General features: G+C 44.2%; 1 protein-coding gene across 2 annotated transcripts in view; it reads right to left on the reverse strand.

Annotated features, from left to right (window-relative positions):
* ACOT7 (acyl-CoA thioesterase 7) overlaps nt 1-19,093 on the reverse strand; it is a 1,079,233-nt gene that overhangs the window by 601,565 nt on the left and 458,575 nt on the right. For both annotated transcript variants that reach the window (XM_086921579.1, XM_086921580.1), the window contains exon 5: nt 8,738-8,852. In XM_086921579.1, the coding sequence (XP_086777705.1) occupies nt 8,738-8,852 (115 nt within the window). The remainder of the gene's footprint in view (nt 1-8,737; nt 8,853-19,093) is intronic.

Here is a 19,093-nt window from a genome sequence, read left to right on the forward strand (position 1 = left end):
GTTGTTGACTGACCATCGCGAGATGGAATATGCTAAAACGCAGAAAGGTTTGTGGCACCCGAGCATCTGGCGCGCCAAGATGGCGGAGTTCAGGGTGGAAGAGACGATAACGAATTGGGCGAAGGCCTTTGCAATGTTTACTGCGATTATTGGTGAACGTAAGCCCGAGGTATTGACCGAACTGTCTTGTTATCAGGCACGTATAATGGATTTTTATGAAATGTATGAGGGGTACGAATGGAAAGGTTACGATATGAAATTTCGTAAAGCGAAAGAGTATGATTCCTCTCTGACATGGGATTGCCTCGATTCAATTTCTTGGCATAAGCAGCTCCTGCCTGGGACGGCAGGGACATCCTCGCCAGGTGGGAATGGGTCGGGGGTTTCCCGCCAAAAACCCGCGGTGCCCTTTCGAGCAGGCACCGGTGGTGATCACCAGCCGAAAACCGGCGGGAATGGTGGAAAGCGGGGGTCTGTTGGGGCTTCAATAGAGGCAACTGTAACAGACCGCAAGGTACATGTAGGTTTAAGCATGCGTGTGCGGGTTGTGGGAATTCCTCACACCCGGAGAGTTCATGCAGATCGAAAAATAGCGGGTCGGGAGGTAAAGAAGGGTCCAAGCAGGACTGAGGTGGATCGTTGTGTACAACTGCCTACTCCCGTTGATCGCATGGCTATGACTCCTTGGTTAAACAAATGCCCTGATTATGTCTCTGCTGGGGTGTTGAGGAAGGGATTCTTATATGGCTTCCACATTCCGGCAGGGGATTTTCGTGGGGAACCTTTTTGTAAAAACCAGCTATCAGCGCAACAGAATGCTAGTGTGGTGGAGAGAAAACTTGCTAAGGAAGTAAGCCTAGGCCGAGTGGCTGGGCCTTTTCAGCACCCGCCAGTGGCAGGTTTCATCTCTTCCCCGTTGGGGGTGGTCCCCAAGAAGGACCCGGGGGAGTTTAGGCTGATCCATAATTTGTCTGCTCCAAGGGGTTTCTCGGTAAACAATGCTATTGACCCAGAAGTGTGTTTGGTGCGGTACGCATCATTCGATGATGCCGTCACCATGTTAAATCGCCTGGGCCCGGGGCGCTGATGGCAAAATCGGATATCGAATCAGCGTTCCGGTTGCTCCCGGTACACCCACAGGATCAGCGTTTGCTAGGATTTGCATTCCAAGGGAGTTACTACATGGATAAATGCATGCCGATGGGTTGCTCCATTTCTTGTGCCTATTTCGAAAAATTCAACTGTTTTTTAGAGTGGGCATTTACCGAGGCTACAGGGCATAGGCATGTTATGCATTATCTAGACGACTTCCTGTTCTTGGGAGCAGCCGGCGACTCGAAATGTGCGCAGGCGCTACAGGACTTTTGCATCCTCATGCGGGTGTTCGGAGTGCCATTGGCATCAGGTAAGACGGTTGGACCATCTACTTCACTCGAGTTTCTGGGAATTGAGCTCGATTCTGTGGAGGGATGTTTCCGTTTGCCAGTAGGAAAGGTAGCTAAATTTAGGGCTTCCCTAGAACTTTGCCTTAGTAAGGAGAAAGTGACCCTGCACCAGTTACAGCAAACAGTGGGTCAGCTTAACTTTGCCTTGAGAGTGATACCAATGGCCCGCCCCTTTTCACGCTCTATTGCACAAGCTATGGTTGGTCTCAAGGAAGGACACCACCGCACGAGACTGTCGGCAGAGGTTCGCCAGGATATGCGCATTTGGTTGGCATTTCTAGCGGACTTCAACGGTCGAGTAGTGTGGAACAAGCCGCCAGCGTCTTCGGACGAGCTAGGCTTGTGGACTGACTCAGCGGGGAGCGTGGGATTTGGCGCCATCTTTGGTAATCGATGGTCGGCGCAAACATGGCCGACGTGGTGGCACACCAGTGGTCTCACAGGTAACATAGGGTTCCTTGAGCTATTCCCTAATTTTGTTGCTCTGATGGCATGGCCGGACGAGTTCAGAGACCGCTCTGTGGTATTTTGGTCGGATAATATGACTGTCGTCGAATGCATTAACAATCAGGCAGCACGCTGCAAATGGATCTTGAGATTGTTGAAGGAAGTTGTGCTGCTTTGCATGAGACTGAATGTACAGTTCAGGGCGAAACATGTGCCAGGTGTACTGAATCATGCGGCTGATGCACTCTCTCGTTCACATATGCAGGCGTTCAGGGGTTATCTACCTACAGCGGACCTAGCGGCGGCACCATTCCCCGAAGCACTCTGGCTAATCGGTGCCCCGGATTACAAGACCTCGTGGCAGCAAGCTTAGCCCCCAGGAAGAGGAAGGCATACGAAGGAGCGTTTCGTTCCTATTGAGCATTTTTAGGTCCGGCAGGGAATCAGAACTGGGGTCAGGAGGATTCCTTCCTAGGGTTCCTGGTAGCAATGCACAGGGAAGGCCGATCAGCGGCATCGGCCAATAGACACAGGGCGGCCATCTCATTCATGGCGCAGGTACATGGCATTAAAGACCCAACAGGTTCCTTTTTGGCGAAAAAGGCCCTTCGCGGCTGGCAGCGCCTCGAGGGTCGCAAGCAAGACATAAGGCGCCCGATTGGCTTAGAAAAATTGTCCCTACTCATGGCGAGACTAGTCACGACATGCTCCTCCCAATTCGAGGCAGTTCTGTTCCGGGCAGCTTTCGCATTAGCATTCCATGGCGCTATGCGGGTGAGCGAACTGGTCGCAAGGAATAAGAATGATGTGGAGGGAGGCTTGTGCAGGGATCACATCTTAATTAGGGGTGATTCGATGGTAGTCTCGATAGCTAGGTCCAAGACTGACCAGGGAGCTATGGGAAGCAGTGTGGTTGTCCAGCGCGTGCGAGGGTCCCCCACGTGCCCGATAATGTGTATAGAGGAATACTTGGCACTGAGGGCGGATATATGAGGGGGGGAGTTTGCTGAGGCACATCGATGGCACCCCACTGACGAGGTTTCAGTTCCAGAGGGTGCTTGCACTGACAATCGCTGCGGCGGGCATGGACCCGTGCGATTTTGGGACCCACTCCTTTAGGATAGGGGCTGCTACAGAGGCTACAGCCAGGGGTCAGAGTGCAGAGGAAGTGAAACAGTTGGGACGATGGTCCTCCAATTGCTTCAAAAGGTATGTGCGATTGCACATGTTGTGAAGTCAAGTGACATGCACTCACGCTTCTTGTCTTCTGTTTGATTTACAGTTTCGCGAGCATATCATGCGGGGCGGAATTTGCAGTCGACCCAGTACCAGCGGACCAGCGGTCATGGATCACCGTCTGAGGAGAGAGTGGTTTGGGTCGTGGGCCACTCATACGTGAAGCGGGCCGGGGACGTATTCAAAGCAGTTGAGGCGACTCGCGCAGCTGGGGAATACGGGTACAGAGTGGCCTTCCACGGAAGGGGCGGGCTCTGTATTGACCAATTCGAATCTTTTGTTGAGGGTCTCTTAGGGCGGCAGAGGTCACCGCCATCTGTAGTCATAGTACACCTGGGGGGCAATGACTTGGTGACACTGGGTAGACGGGTATTACTCGAGCAAGTTTTGTCTACCGTTAGCTGGTTGGCAAAAAGAATCCCGGGGTGCACGATTGCCTGGTCCCACATGATTCCCAGGAAGGTATGGCGGGGGGGCCTTTCAGTGTCAGCACTGAACCATTCGGTGAAGAAGGTTAACAACAAAATTGGTAGATTGTTTCGCTCTGTGCAGTTGCATTGCATTCCACATGGGTGTATTCGGGGTGATCACATGTATCTGAATGATGGGGTTCACCTGTCCCGGGAGGGGAATGTTTTACTCATAGGAGACTTCATAGCATGGCTAAGGGGTTTGAGGACGCATGACCTTTAGGAGGAGTTTGGGGGGGCCGGATAGCCGGTCAACTATCCGGCCTGTGGCGGTAAGGTCATGATCGGTGAGCAGTAATTTCAAGGTCCCTAGAGGGGGGCGCCACCCACTATGGATGGGAGCGCCCAGGGGGAGGCGGCCATTGGCCCCTCCCACTGGGAGGCGGCACCCACTAAGGATGGGTCGCCTAAGGGGAGACGGCCATAGGCCCCTTCCAGGGGAGGAGGCGGCTATATGCCCTTCCTACGAATTTCCCGGGGCCCGGTTATCCGCGACGGCGGATATGATAGAGAGTGTGGGGATGGGGGGGGGGGGGGGAGTCCACGCTGTCCTTCCTACAGATTCCTCACACGGGAGCTCGGACGACCTTTAAGATGGCGTCGAGCGGAAAGGGGGGCCCCCCAACAAGACAAGGGAAATTAGAGTTGGCAAGGAGGGTACAGTCCACTGCGCGGCCGCCACTCACACCGTGAGGGCGAGAGTTTTTGGTAGTAGGGATCTGACACCGGTTAAGACCTTGCCGTTGGCCCTTAATGCTAGGATGTACAATTTTAATTTAGAATGTATGCATTTGCAGGATGTTAGACTCGGCTAGGAAACCTTTGTATTAGAGTTTTGTTAAGGTTAGCCAAAGAACATGTCTTCATCGAAATGTATAAATGAAAATTGTACATGATTATGAAACTTTTATTTAATGTTTTCAATTTTGTTTCATATTTTAATAAATACGGCCGGGAGGGTGACTCCCTCCCGCCTTCCAAAAGTTCAGAACTGCGTCCGACTTCCCATCCTTGGGGATTGTGTTGGGAGGGGGTGACGGGCATCCCGGCCATATGGAAAGGGGCGACCACTCGGTCCCCCCGAACGTATGGTTGGGTGCCCCGATCCTCCCGGGAAACCATTTTGGGCGGGGGGCGTGTCTCGGCTGGTATGCCCGAAGCGGCGTAGCCGGGGCGCGCCTTTTCCCGCCCAGGAGGGGTTGTCCTAGACATCTACACCGATGGCCACGCCCGGTAGGCGTACCGGAGGAGGGTACACGCCCTCCCGAAGAAGAATAAATAGAGCGGGAATCCGAAGAAGCGTCCTCTTGTTCCAGTGGTTGGAAGGCTGCACCCACTCGTTGCTCGTGAGCCCTCGACGGAACAAGGAGCAATTTTGACCCACCCACCAGCCCCTTATAGCAATGTTTGGTTTTGCAATAAAGTTTTTTGCTCTGATAGGCCCCTTTTTTCCTCCGTATAGAAGTAAATGAATGTCTAGATCAGAGGTCTTCAAACTTGTTGATGCCGAGACCCCCTTGTAAAACCTTTATAGGCGTAAGGACCCCCTTTCGAAAAAAAATTCTAGAAACTGGTACTCCTCATCATCAACTTTTGACAACCATAAATGCACCTGTTAGACCCCATCACATCCATCCATCATCATTCATCCACCCACACTTTCACACATCCATCCATCTATCCTTCATCCATCTACCCTTTCATCCTTCCATCCATACTTCATCCATCCACCCTTTCATCCATACATCCATACATCCAGCCTTCATCCGTCCACCCTTTCATCCTTCCATCCATATATCCATCCACCCTTTCATCCATACATCCATCCTTCATCCACCCACCCTTTCATCCATCCATCCACCTATCATTCATCTCCCCACCTTTTCACACATCCATCCATGCATCATTCATGCAACCTTTTATCCATCCATACATCCATTCTTCATCCACCCACCCTTTCATCCATCCATCCACCCATCATTCATCTCCCACCATTCCACACATCCATCCATGCAACCTTTTATCCATACATCTATACTTCATCCATCCACCCTTTGATCCATCCATCCTTCATCCATTAACCCTTTTATCCTTCCATCCATAAATCCATCATTCATCCATCTACCCTTTTATCCATCCACCCATCATTCATCCCCCACCTTTCCACACATCCATCCATGCATCATTCATCCATGCAACCGTTTATCCATCCATCCATACATCCATCCTTCATCCATCCACCCTTTCATCCTTCTATCCATCCATCCTTCATCCGTCCACCCTTTCATCCTTCCATCCATACATCCATCCACCCTTCCATCCATCCACCCATCATTCATCCACCCACCTTTTCACACATTCATCCATCCACCCTTTCATCCTTCCATCCATACATCCATCCTTCATCCATCCACCCTTTCATCCTTCCATCCATACATCCATCCACCCTTTCATCCATACATCCATCCTTCAACCACCCACCCTGTCATCCATCCACCCACCTATCATTCATCTCCCCACCTTTTCACACATCCATCCATCCTTCATCCATCCACACTTTCATCCTTCCATCCTTCATCCATCCACCCACCCTTTCATCCTTCCATCCATCCATCCATCCATCCATCCACCCTTTCATCCATATATCCATCCTTCATCCACCCACCCTTTCATCCATCCACCCACATATCATTCATCTCCCCACCTTTTCACACATCCATCCATGCATCATTCATGCAACCTTTTATCCATCCATACATCCATCCACCCTTTCATCCTTCCTTCCATCCATCCTTCATCCGTCCACTCTTTCATCCATACATCCATCCTTCATCCATCCACCCTTTCATCCTTCCATCCATACATCCATCCACCCTTTCATCCATACATCCATCCTTCATCCACCCACCCTTTCATCCATCCACCCACCTATCATTCATCTCCCCACCTTTTCACACATCCATTCATGCATCATTCATGCAACCTTTTATCCATCCATACATCCATCCACCCTTTCATCCTTCCTTCCATCCATCCTTCATCCGTCCACTCTTTCATCCATACATCCATCCTTCATCCATCCACCCTTCATCCATCCACTCCTTTCATATTTAATACAATTCAGATGGTCATCTATACCAAAAAACAGCTGTCTTATCTCAGTGTCAGCCTGTATATATCTTTTTCCTCTGTAAATTAGAAATGAATTTTGTTGTAAAAAAAATGTTACACAAGTTTGGTATTTCAGTTTTGCAATGAATATGCATTACCTAAATTAATGACAGGAGTTTTTCGATCTCTGAAAAACTTAGCTGGGGTCTGCCAGCTGCACATTTATCACTCTTCCCTACCAAATTGTTGCTGCTGGCTGGTAACATCCTGTCGCAGGGTTGGGTTGTCTCCCGTGTTCAACAGTACACGTCACAAGAAGCGTTCTGCTTACCGTAAAAAGCCCGGGATCGGTAGAATGGACATTGTGCCCCTGTTCCTGAAACTTATGGGATCGGAGGGCAAGAGCTGCGAAGCGTTTTTTTTTTTTACAGCAATCGGAGGTAAGTAATCTGTGGGGGTTTAGGAAGGCATACCAACACTCTCGACCATGACCCCCTCTCCCCCTTCAACACTCTAAGGGCCGGGTCAGACGGCACAGAAAGTCTGCATATGGCGGCGCTGAAAAGAAAAACAAAGATGCCTGGGGCCAATATGCGAATTGTGTGACTCCCCCAGCCACCCCACCTCGCCCCCCCCTTGTGTATGTGCGGCTGGCTGAAACAGCTTCAGAGACACACCAAAGCCCAAGCCCGAGTACTTCACATTACTTGTTAATGAGGCTTGGATGTTTTTTCACACCTCTGTGTGAATTAGGCCTCCACCGTGAGCACCCTCAATTAGCCCGACGCCACTAAGGCAAAGGAACTGCACGCTCTAACAAAATGTGGGACCCCCTTCGCAGGACTCCACGACCCCCCTGGGGGTCGCGCCCCACAGATTGAAGACCTCTGGTCTAGATTGAGGATGTGACTTCTGTCTGTATGATACTGTTTTTCTTTTTAGGAGTAAAAAGTTGTTGATACAGTTAGACATGCTGATATTTTCTTCCTTAGTAGGTGAACAAATGTCGTATTTATTTTGGTCGGGCGGTAAGGTCATGATCGCTGAGCAGTAATTTCAAGGTCCCTAGAGGGGGGCGCCACCCACTATGGATGGGAGCGCCCGGGGGGAGGCGGCCATTGGCCCCTCCCACTGGGAGGCGGCACCCACTAAGGATGGGTCGCCTAAGGGGAGACGGCCATAGGCCCCTTCCAGGGGAGGAGGCGGCTATATGCCCCTCCTACGAATTTCCCGGGGCCCGGTTATCCGCGACGGCGGATATGATAGAGAGTGTGGGGATGGGGGGGGCAGTCCACGCTGTCCTTCCTTCCGATACCTCACACGGGAGCTCGGACGACCTTTAAGATGGCGTCGAGCGGAAAGGGGGGCCCCCAACAAGACAAGGGAAATTAGAGTTGGCAAGGAGGGTACAGTCCTCTGCGCGGCCGCCACTCACACCGTGAGGGCGAGAGTTTTTGGTAGTAGGGATCTGACACCGGTTAAGACCTTGCCGTTGGCCCTTAATGCTAGGATGTACAATTTTAATTTAGAATGTATGCATTTGCAGGATGTTAGACTCAGCTAGGAAACCTTTGTATTAGAGTTTTGTTAAGGTTAGCCAAAGAACATGTCTTCATCGAAATGTATAAATGAAAATTGTACATGATTATGAAACTTTTATTTAATGTTTTCAATTTTGTTTCATATTTTAATAAATACGGCCGGGAGGGTGACTCCCTCCCGCCTTCCAAAAGTTCAGAACTGCGTCCGACTTCCCATGCTTGGGGATTGTGTTGGGAGGGGGTGAAGGGCATCCCGGCCATATGTGCTGTGCTACCTTGGAGAAAAGCTGCAGGCTCCGTTGGAACTGACATTTTGCCTGCTGTCCTAAATAGAGACCTCAAGAAGGCTGTCTCTCTCTGAGATTGGCGTAAAGGGTCCCTAGAAAAGACCCTAAAGTATTGAGGACATTTAGACCACCAGGGTTGTTGAACACTTGAAAACATAGTCAATCTTTCAAAGAAACTCACGTTCAAAGACGATGCTTACCTGGATTGATTACAGGCAAAATAATGTCCCCATTTCTCTGTTTTGTTTCCAGACGTTCAAGTTTTTGAGCTTCGTATCTCTTTTTTCCTTCTACCTCCTGATCCTTGCTTGCATACTGGAAGAGAAAATAACGTATTCACTTACACACCACTTAAGACATGTGTAAGGCTGGGCACTCACTAAGATAATTATTTATGTTCTCTGTTTAGCTCTGGGTAGAGACAGCTACAGATGTCAACCAAAATTCATGTCTTAACCAAAAAAGATTTTTTTTAAAAGATCATACACATTCAACTTTGGGTAAGCCCCTTTGTTGATCATCCTCAACTCTGCATTTTATTGGTCAGAATCTGTGGAATTTTGCATGCAAGAAAACTGCCTTGTATATAATAACACAGGTTTCATAAAATCCCCCTTAAAAAGCATTTGCTACAGATCCCTACACAGTTATTTCTTTATTGTCAGTTGTATGTTTCATGATGAAGAGATAACCTGTTGAGCTTGTTCTGGTCTTTGTTCACACCAATTCGTCATTTTACAACATAATATTTATTATGATCACTTCTGGGTTAGTTGCCACACAGTAATCTCTCCTGATATAAGACATGTATTATGTGATGACAATTACTTCGATTTAATCGAGTCAAAGGCCGTGTGAAGTATTTTCCTGTGATCTCATCACTATGCTAATTAGTGAATGTGAAACCTCAAATATTTTACCTCCGTGTAATCCCAGAATGTTCATATGCCTCTGTAGCGGCCATCTTTGAAAGTATTTTGTTATATTCAACACATCCTATTCAACAATGGCTGCTATAGATGCGCACAAATACATGACAACCAGATATGAATGGCATTAGGTAAAATATAGCTAATGCCCGTTACAAGATGATCACTGTGAATGCGTGTTCATGAGCATGCATGGGCAGCAATTTTGGAATGGTTAAAAAGCATTTTAAGGGTGGCTTACCTCGCAGTGAAGATGGCCACGTATTGGTGAGGCTACGGAGGTCGGCTCGGATGTCTGCAGTGCGACGACGGCTCCCCTGCTGAATTTCCCACTGTATGGTCCGTTTTTGAGAGGGTATACACGGCGGTTGCTTTTTATGTGTCTTTTAAGTCACGGGTAGCCCCACAAGTCAAGTTTGAAGTGACTTGTCTCTCTCCCTGAGTTGGCCGCCATTTTAACTATGAAAGGAACCATCATGTCCTCTGAGGAAATGTTATGGTAGCTTCTCCCTAGAAGGCAGTTTTTATTTTTTAAAGGAAGTGGCTACATTGGAGTCTACTATTTTCTTAAAAGCATTGTCTCCTGCAAGGATTGTTTCTTTATTTCAAGGGCTTTGGAACAAGGTTTAAAAGAACATTTATGTTCTTTACCAAGTTGCTGCCTGAACTGGACTACTGTGTCAACATTAACAGGTTTCTTGCTTTCTGATAAAAATGTAGACTTATTTTATGCTCTGATTTTTCTTTTCCTTTTTTCTCGAATGGCATGCTTGTCGTTGAAATCTCTTATGCTGCATCAGATGTCGACATATTTGTGAAAGGCTATTAATTTCCTCATACTGGATTCGTGTTGTTATTATTTTTTGTGTGACTTTATTACATGGGCAGGTCTAGCGTTCTCCTTACTACAACTCAGTCTTTGGTAGGAAACATTCAAAGCTATTTGCCACCCTCAACTGTCTCCACCGAATTGGAAAACCTTACCACAAGTGCAGGTTCGAACATGACCTCTTCGCATATCTCACCTTCAGGGTCATCTCAAGCTCAAGCCAATACATTGCAAGTTAAGCCGCTCAAGAAAGACCCACCCTCACCTCCCAAAACTGCTCCTGCAGCCTCACTTGACCTTTTACTGAAAGAAATCAGGCTCTATGCCCTTTTATTGAGGATACTAATGCTAAACTGCAAACTCTAACTGAGTGTTGGTTACTCATGGAAGAGCGTCTGTCTTCGGCGGAACAACAAATTTCACACCTTAATGACACATCTCTCATTTCTTACAGATAAAAGTCTCTTCGCTGCAGAGACAATTCAATGACCTCGAAAATCGAAATAGATTAAATAAGCCACGCATTTAAGGTCTCCCTGAAGGCATGAAAGGGGCGGATGTTATTTATTTTTTCAAATCTTTTTTTACTTCAGATCCTACAGTTACTAGAGAATTCGCAACTTAACATCAAAAGAGCTCACAGATTGGATCACCCTCCTTCGGCTGCTACACCCTCTAAGAGACCAAGCGGAGTCATTCTCTAGCTCTTAGAGTAAACAGATTTAATGCAAGTTATCTCGGCTGTGCGTCGCCTTAAAAAAATCACCTGGTCTGGTAATGCCCTATATTTCTCTCAAATCTATGCCAAAGCTACGGCAGACAGAAGAAGAGACTTTCTGAGCAGGAGACCTGCCCTTCGCTTGATAGGAGCCCAGTTTGGTCTTTTTCACCATGTTTTTTCAAAGCCACTCACAATAATAAAACAATGACTTGTGAGGATCCTTCTCGTTTGTGGGACTTCCTTATGCCCTGTAGAGCTGATGTTATGGACTTCGCTCCCTCAGTATCTACAAAGTGACTGCTCTTTGTTGCTAAGCTTAGTTGTTGCTTTTCGGAATTTACTATGCTATTTTTGATGTTGATGAGTCTTCTTGTTTCAGTATAATTATCAATTTTTTTTTTTACTGATTAACATTTTAAAATGTTATTTTTTATCCTACAGGTGATGTCGATTTGACGTAGATTCCTTTGTTCCCCATTATTTGCTCAATCGCCTCCCTTGCAGCGCCATATCACTCCCTCTGGTCCGGACGTGATGTCTTCCTCGTGTGATCCCCTCCCCCCCATCTTCATAAGGTTTTTATTAGGTATGTTACCTTTACTGTTTGTCTGTATTTTCCTATTTGTGTTACAATATTGTTCGATGTATCCTCTCCCATATCATGATGTCTTTGGTCTCCTTTTTTCTCTTTTTTCTTTTTCCTCCTTTCTATCTTTTTGTTTCTCTCTCTTGAACCTTCTAACTCATCTTATTCTCTGCAGAATATTCTTTCTACTTTTTCTTCTTGGGCTTCGTTATGCTTTCTTCCAATCAAGGTCTGATTGTTTTTTACATTTGGTCTATGCACAATGGTCTTGACAATGGTTTCCTGGAACGTCAGGGATTTAAATTTTCTAATTAAAAGACAGCGTGTTCTTACTCATTTAGCAAAACTTAATGCACATATAGCTTTCCTGCAGAGACTCATTTATCAGATACTGAGAGTGCAAAATTGAGAAGAGGATGGATGGGCCAGGTTTCCTAGTCACCTGCTCTGGGGGAAAAGCATGGTGTCACAATACTTTGTCATAAGGTTTTGAAAGTCCAATTGATGTCTCAGGAAAAGGATGAAGAGGGGAGATGGTTAATACTTAAAATGTATTGTGATAAAACACCAATCGTTTTGTTTAATGTATATGGGTCTAATGCACCTGACTGTAAATTTTGGACTCTAATTTCTCAGACGCTTTTGCAATACCCTGATGATAGTCTGGTTCTAGCCGGAGATTGCAATCTACCTGTTGATCCCTTTTTGGACAGACATTCAACATTGCATTACGTTTCAAACAAATCACAGAAACTTTCACACAAGCTATTCAGAGGCGTAATCTAACTGACGCCTGGAGCTTATGTAACCCAACCATAAGGGAATACACAGTTTTCTCTCCAGTCCACCGTACACAATCTCGACTTGATTATGTTTTTGTATCACATCATCTCACTCAATCCTTGCATTCAGAGGATATTGGCTCCATTCTGTTATCCGACCATGCCCCACTCTCTGTACATTTAGACATCATACCCAAATCTACTTTCCCTAAAAGATGGAGATTAAATAATTCCGTACTACTGGAATCCTCTTTTACTTCCTCCATCGCAGCTTTTGCGCAGTAATTTTTCCTCCTCAGTAAGATGAAAGGCATTCCAAATCATACTGTTTGGGATGCTTTAAGGGCTCAGCTCGAGATTTTATAATGAACTTTGTTTAAACAAAAAAGACCTCTGTCACAATCTCAATTTAAATTAATTCCTTATGAAATAAAGCTTTTAGAATATTCCTACTATACATCCAATTCCCAAAAAGTTTTAAATCAGTTAATTAGTTAATTAAAGCCAAACTTAATTTTAATAAAGTATCCATTGATAACGCTGCTTCATACCTTCTCAAACCTAGTGCCAAGTATTATGGAGGTCAAAATAGAACTGGAAAACCTCTAGCTAACTATATGAAAATTAAATAAATATAAATCATTAATTGAATCCATTATTGATGATAATGGCTCCTTCCCTCATCATGACCAAGATATTCTAACTCAATTTCAACAGTTTTATATGGATCTTGACACGCCGCAGCACACACCTTCTGACTCTACAATTTTAACCCCTTCGATGCTTATGACCGAACGGTTCAGTCATCAGCGTCGGTTGGGCTGTGCTTATGACGGAACCGTTCCGTCATGACCACACCCATTTTTCGAATCTTCAGCACAGCGCGAAAATTCGCGCCGCGCTGAAGAGGTTAAGTTATTTTTCCTCCATTACAAAGCCGAATTGCCCTCAAGCTGGTTTTTCCTCCCTAGAGACAGATATTACCCAAACAGAACTTTAACTTGAATTACTTTCCCTTAAAAAAAGACAAAGCCCCTGGGCCAGAAATTGAGCAGTCAAAATATCGATTTTTTCATGTCGGCATACAGTAATATCGAGTTTTTTATATCGTAGGGACAAAATATCGAAGTCAAGAATATCGTTGACCAGAATATCGACCTTAAGGTAAGTAATATCGTTTTTTTTTAATTGAAGTAAGTAATATCGAAGTCAATAATATCGAAGTAAGTAATATCATTAGCGAAAATGTAGCTGTTAAGAATAATGAAATGTATATTAGTGTTATGTATTTTAGTATGTATTTTATATATATGTTTAACATTTTTTGTAATGTATTTTTATTATTTTTAAGTATATGTGTTAAATGTTTAGAAATTAGTAATTTCTTTAAAGTAAATTTTGCGTTTTAGAATCAGAGCGGGTTGTAGGTTTATAGGGGAATAGAGTGGGACGTAATGTAATTATAATTAATTAATTATTATGTTTTTATTTGTTATTCATTATTAATTTATTGTTAATTAATTAATAATATTTTTATTAATTGGATAACTTATCAGCATATTAATTATATATTTTATGTATTGTTGTTTTATTGCTAATTATTAATTAATTGGTAATTAATTTGTATTAATTAATTAATTGATAATGATATTATGTTAATTTTATGTGTAGCAGTTTGTGGGTTTATAGGGTAATAGGGTGGGACGTAATTTAATTATCATAAATTAATTAATATTTTTTATTTATTGTTATTAATAATTTATTGCGAATTATTAATTGGTAATTACATTTTAATAATGTATTTATTTATAGTTATATTAATTACAATTAATGTATTAATATTTGTTATTAGTTTTTGTTAATTAATGTATTGTTAATTTAGTATTAATTGGTAATACATTTTTAATAATTGATAATTACATTAATTATCTTAATTTTTATGTGTAGCGGGTTTTGTGTTTATGGGGGAACATCAATCATGGGTCTTCTAGCTGTGCTTATGTCACACTGATTGATCAAAGGTACAGAGTTAAAAATCGAAGATCTGTGAAACAGTGTGTCACTCATACTCACACATCACAAACCCACATTTTGTTGATTCTTTATGTCTATCACTTTGTAGGACCGTGTGTCCCTCATTTCCTTCAACTTATGACAAAGCTTACTTTGATCCTCTCCCCTCCCTAGCAAACATGCAAATTCCTATTCGGAGGTTCCTGCGAGCGAGCTTGCTCTGGGAAGAACCTGCCTTGCATTACTCTCTTGCCCTAGTTCCTGACACTGCATCCCGTGGTCTCCGAGACATTGAAGAGTCATCTTATCCCAGCATTCCTTGCGGTGGCAGTGACTGATCCCTGGCATGCAGCACAGAGGATGACCTCAGTAAACTATATCTAAGCTTTGCCTGGCATCTCAGACCCGCAATCTTGGCCCGTCTTGAAAGTGCATCTGCCACATCCCCAATGCTCTGACAATGCTGCGCTCTCGAGAAGATCACCTTGGGATATATTTTGTTTTACCCCTTTATTGACAACGTTTCCTCAAGGTAGAGACTGGCACATTCTGGGGTTTAGTAACTGTTGGACTTGGCCCTTTTTGCAGGGTAATCCCTGAACTTTTTGCCTTCCTCCTGTATTGTTTCTGACCTGTTTTTGCTGGTTTTAGGTCTCTGGGCAATTTGCCACTGCTCGTCAGTGTCAAAGTGCAAGTGCTTCCTATATAAAATGTTATGGTAATTGGTTGTTCATAATTGGTATGATTGCCTTACTAGTAAAGTGCACTATGTGTGCCAGGGCTGGTAATGCAAATGCTACTTGTGGGCCTGAAGCACTAATTGTGCCACCCACATAAGTAGCCCTAAAGAGAGAACTCAGGCCTGCCACTGCAGTGCCTGCGCACAGTTTGCTAACAGCCTTTTGTCCTGACAAGTGCACCCACTTACCAGGCCTTACCCTTCCCTTTTTATGCACATCAGACACCCCTGATAGGTCTTTGTCAAGTTGACAAAGGCATCCCCGAAACACGTTGCTCTGTGTGCATAATAAACTTGTGTACAGTCCTCTGGTGTGTCCTTTGGTTGGAGACATTTTGACAGTTGCTGCCACCGCCGAATGTACCAGCATCGCTTGGCAGGGATTGGTTCAGTGCAGCCCTTCTTAACTAATACATTTCAAAAGCATATACCTTTACCATTCGTAGCTTTACAACAAAATTCGTTGTAAGCGCATGCGTGATAAAGGCATATGGGTTGTAAAATCCTGCGTGGTAAAGGTAATGCATGTTAACCACCTTGTTGTAATGGCTAAGCGTGGTAATGACTGCATTGTAATGGCTATTTCTAGTCTGTTGCCATTCATATATCAGCCTTTCACAGAGGTACCTTCCTAGAAATGGTGAAGAGTAGGTCAATATGGATCAGACAGGAAATCCACCAACATTTTTGGCAACATTGGTTCTGCATGTTAGTTTGGTGTATAGTGAAATTGGGTGAGTTTTTTTCTGTGGAATACGTCTAGGACCAAAATGAGTTGGGTTGTCTGTGAGGCCAGAGTTCTTTCTGGGATATGCAGTTTTTGGTGGATTTGTTTAAGTATCGCCCAGCTCAAAATCAATCATGCTGTTATTAATTCTTCAATCGCTCACAGATTTCGTTTGCCACACAGAATAAAAATTGTTTTCTAATTTTTTGATACTTGGCACGGGGGATTTACTTTTTATCCTGCCTGAAATAGTTTTGCTTTATTTTGCCACAAATTGTGTTCAACGTTTTCCTTATGTCGAAATTATGTTGTTTACTTCTTTACCTGTGTGGTAAGTTGCTATCTGCAAAACTGAATCACACTACTACGGTCTACAGGGTTTAAGCCTTGACCGATGCCTAGCTACCGAAAGGTGAGCCAAGGGTACCTGAGGGAGTCTTTGTTCATCTGACTGCAAACAGTTCTTTCAAAAGGCAATGGGAGCACGAGTCAAACACACATTGAGCTTTTCTCTCACTCACCATGAGTGAAAATGTACCGCCTGAATCTTAACCCTCCCAAGCTATAGCTACGAGCAAAAATTCATTTTCTTTGTATGTATCATAACAGCCTAAGTATGTGCTTGCATTGTATTATTTTAATTTTCAAAACACAATTTAAAAAATGTAGCAAAATCACCATGAAAAAATGATTTTACATGTGCATAAGTCTATACCGGACTCACCTGACGTATTCAATTGAATAAGATACAGAAATGTAAAGTACGTTTTCTTCAATCTGATGGTCAAAATAGTTACGGAGTAAGGAAGGGTAAAAATGAGCATTCTGAAATTTCAGACTAGGAGGTTACATTTTTTTACAACACTAGGACTACAGAGCCTTGAGACATGAATCTATTCTGTCACGTTCCTCCATGCTGCCATTTTCAGACAAGCAATCCAATACCAAAATACAATAAATAATGGTGTACGCCCTTTATCACATGGCAAGCTTTACTGTCAAAAACATGGTGAAAAGCCCCAGGGCACAGGCTGCTTTAGACATAAACCAAGGATTTAAACAGAAAGTGACAATAGCCAACAGCGAAAACCGTAGTATATGTTTCTAATAAAAAGTCTGAATGAGAATGGAAATGCATTTTGCGAGTGTATTATTATATACAAATGGTGTCTTGTGTTAAAGGTCTTCTCTCTGACGGTGCTTGACAAGTGGCTTTGTAAAATCGTTTATGAAGGTCGTTTATCCTACAACTTTTTAATTAGGCAAGGGCGCTGATTTGCTTTTTAGGGTAAGGTTTCTATTTGTCAGAGAAAATTACTAATTTGTTAAACAATATTTTCATCTAAAAGGTACAAATTTAGGTTTCTTGTCTCACGTGCCCAGATGTTATCCGTTTTTCTCTGATTTCTGACACAGCTTTTCAGCTTCTATGTAGATTCTTAGGGCCATATAAATGTTATGGATTAACAGAATGTAAAACTTTGTGGAAGGTGCATAGTTTGTGAAATGTGCACAACGTCATCTACGGGGAAAGGTTCCTACAAAAAGGGTTTCTGATGAAGGCTTCTGCTACTAAATGTACGATTTTGGTGTATTTTCTTCTGCAAAACCGAGTTTTCATAAGTTTATCCACCAAGGGCTTTTTTTTTTTACTTTTGTGAAGTTTTCAAAGTTTTGAGAAATGTTGAATATTCAAAAGCTCAGTCCTACAATTGTACAAACCACAAATACACAGTCAACTCAAATGCTTCTTTTAATGCATGTTTGAAATGTATTTCATTACGTTAACATAAGTGTTAGAGGGCCAATGAGTCGGGAGGTACCATAGAGAAAATTAAGTTTCCTCATACAGCAGTGGAACCTTAGCATAAATCAGCAAAGCAGGGAAACGTGGAAGGCGCAGCTCAGTTCGAGGCATTTGTGTTGATCAAGGAGAAGGTGAGAAACGACAGCCTGGATGGTGAAGGAAGAGCGTCAGTGGGAAGAACAGTGTGCTGGATAGTAGATGGAACAGAACTGCATAACAAGAAAACGCAAATGTATGTTAAAGGAGTGAATCAATTTCCAAAAACAAGATTCTCTTATTTAATGGAAGTGATACAATGAGGATGGCGGAAGTGGGGCCATTCAGAAATCAGCAAAATTGAGGGTCCACATGATGCTGTAGCACTGAAAGGAATTTACCTGGTTAAAGCCTAGTTTAAAAGTGTGTTGGAGAGCAAATAGGGACAGGAAGTATGTCTATTCTTATAGAGGGCAGGATAGTTGAAGTAATTAGCGATGATTTGAACTTCTGAGGGATAACTCACAGGTGAGCAACTTATTCAATAAGGCAGCTGCATAATTGCAGATGAGCTGTGAAGGCTAATGCAGAGGTTTCAGTAGGCATCAACCATATGTGATGTTGATTCTAAAGAGTAAAGCGTAAGTTTCATAATACAGTTTAGAAGGGGAAGAAACCTGGGCTCTTGCTGTGTACCTGGTCTATAACAAATCGCACAGTCTGGCAGGATAGAAGTTGCATCAAGGTGAGACAAGCTGGGGGTGGGGTGAAGTGAGTGGAGCCTGCTGTGTTCTTGCTCTTAAGACTCATTTACCAATATTTAGGAGATTACAGAAGGGTGAGTTGCCAAATGTAGGGCTGAGTAAAGTTAGGCAAGATCGAGGGGCGTAGATAGATTCGGAGACGAGAGACATTGGAAATGAGGTGCCTATCTTCAATATGGCAGTCAAATGTTGCTGCAAGTGGCAAGCAGCTGCCGATTGGTAAGTTGAGAGTCCTGGACTGCTGTGCCCATATCTAATAGGCATAAGACCACAGTGGGCGGAGGACACTGGGAGAGGTGAAGAAAGATAAGTAAAAGAGGAGGGTCTGCTCACCACTGAACACTGCAAGGATGTAGTGTAACTTCCCTGTGGGCAGCCTTTCGTATTTCAATACGGTGTCACTGAATCTGCGGCTAGATGCAGAGAAGATGCTAACATGAATCTACTGAACATCAACATTATATAGGGGGGTGTAGCCAAGGTGGCAGAACGGTGAGACGCTCTTCACTATCACTTCTGCCAGCGTATTGTATTTTCACCATCCGCTCCATACCTGCCTGCCAGATACAGCTCGGAACCTGGTTGCCTGCAGGCGGTGGACTGGGGAAGTGTGGTGTATTCCCGAGGACCAGCGCTGATTGCTGCCCCGAGCGAGTGACGCCTGCCAGGGCCTCAGGTGCCAT

Source organism: Lissotriton vulgaris, chromosome 5 (assembly GCF_964263255.1).
Source record: "Lissotriton vulgaris chromosome 5, aLisVul1.2, whole genome shotgun sequence".
NCBI lineage: Eukaryota > Metazoa > Chordata > Amphibia > Caudata > Salamandridae > Lissotriton > Lissotriton vulgaris.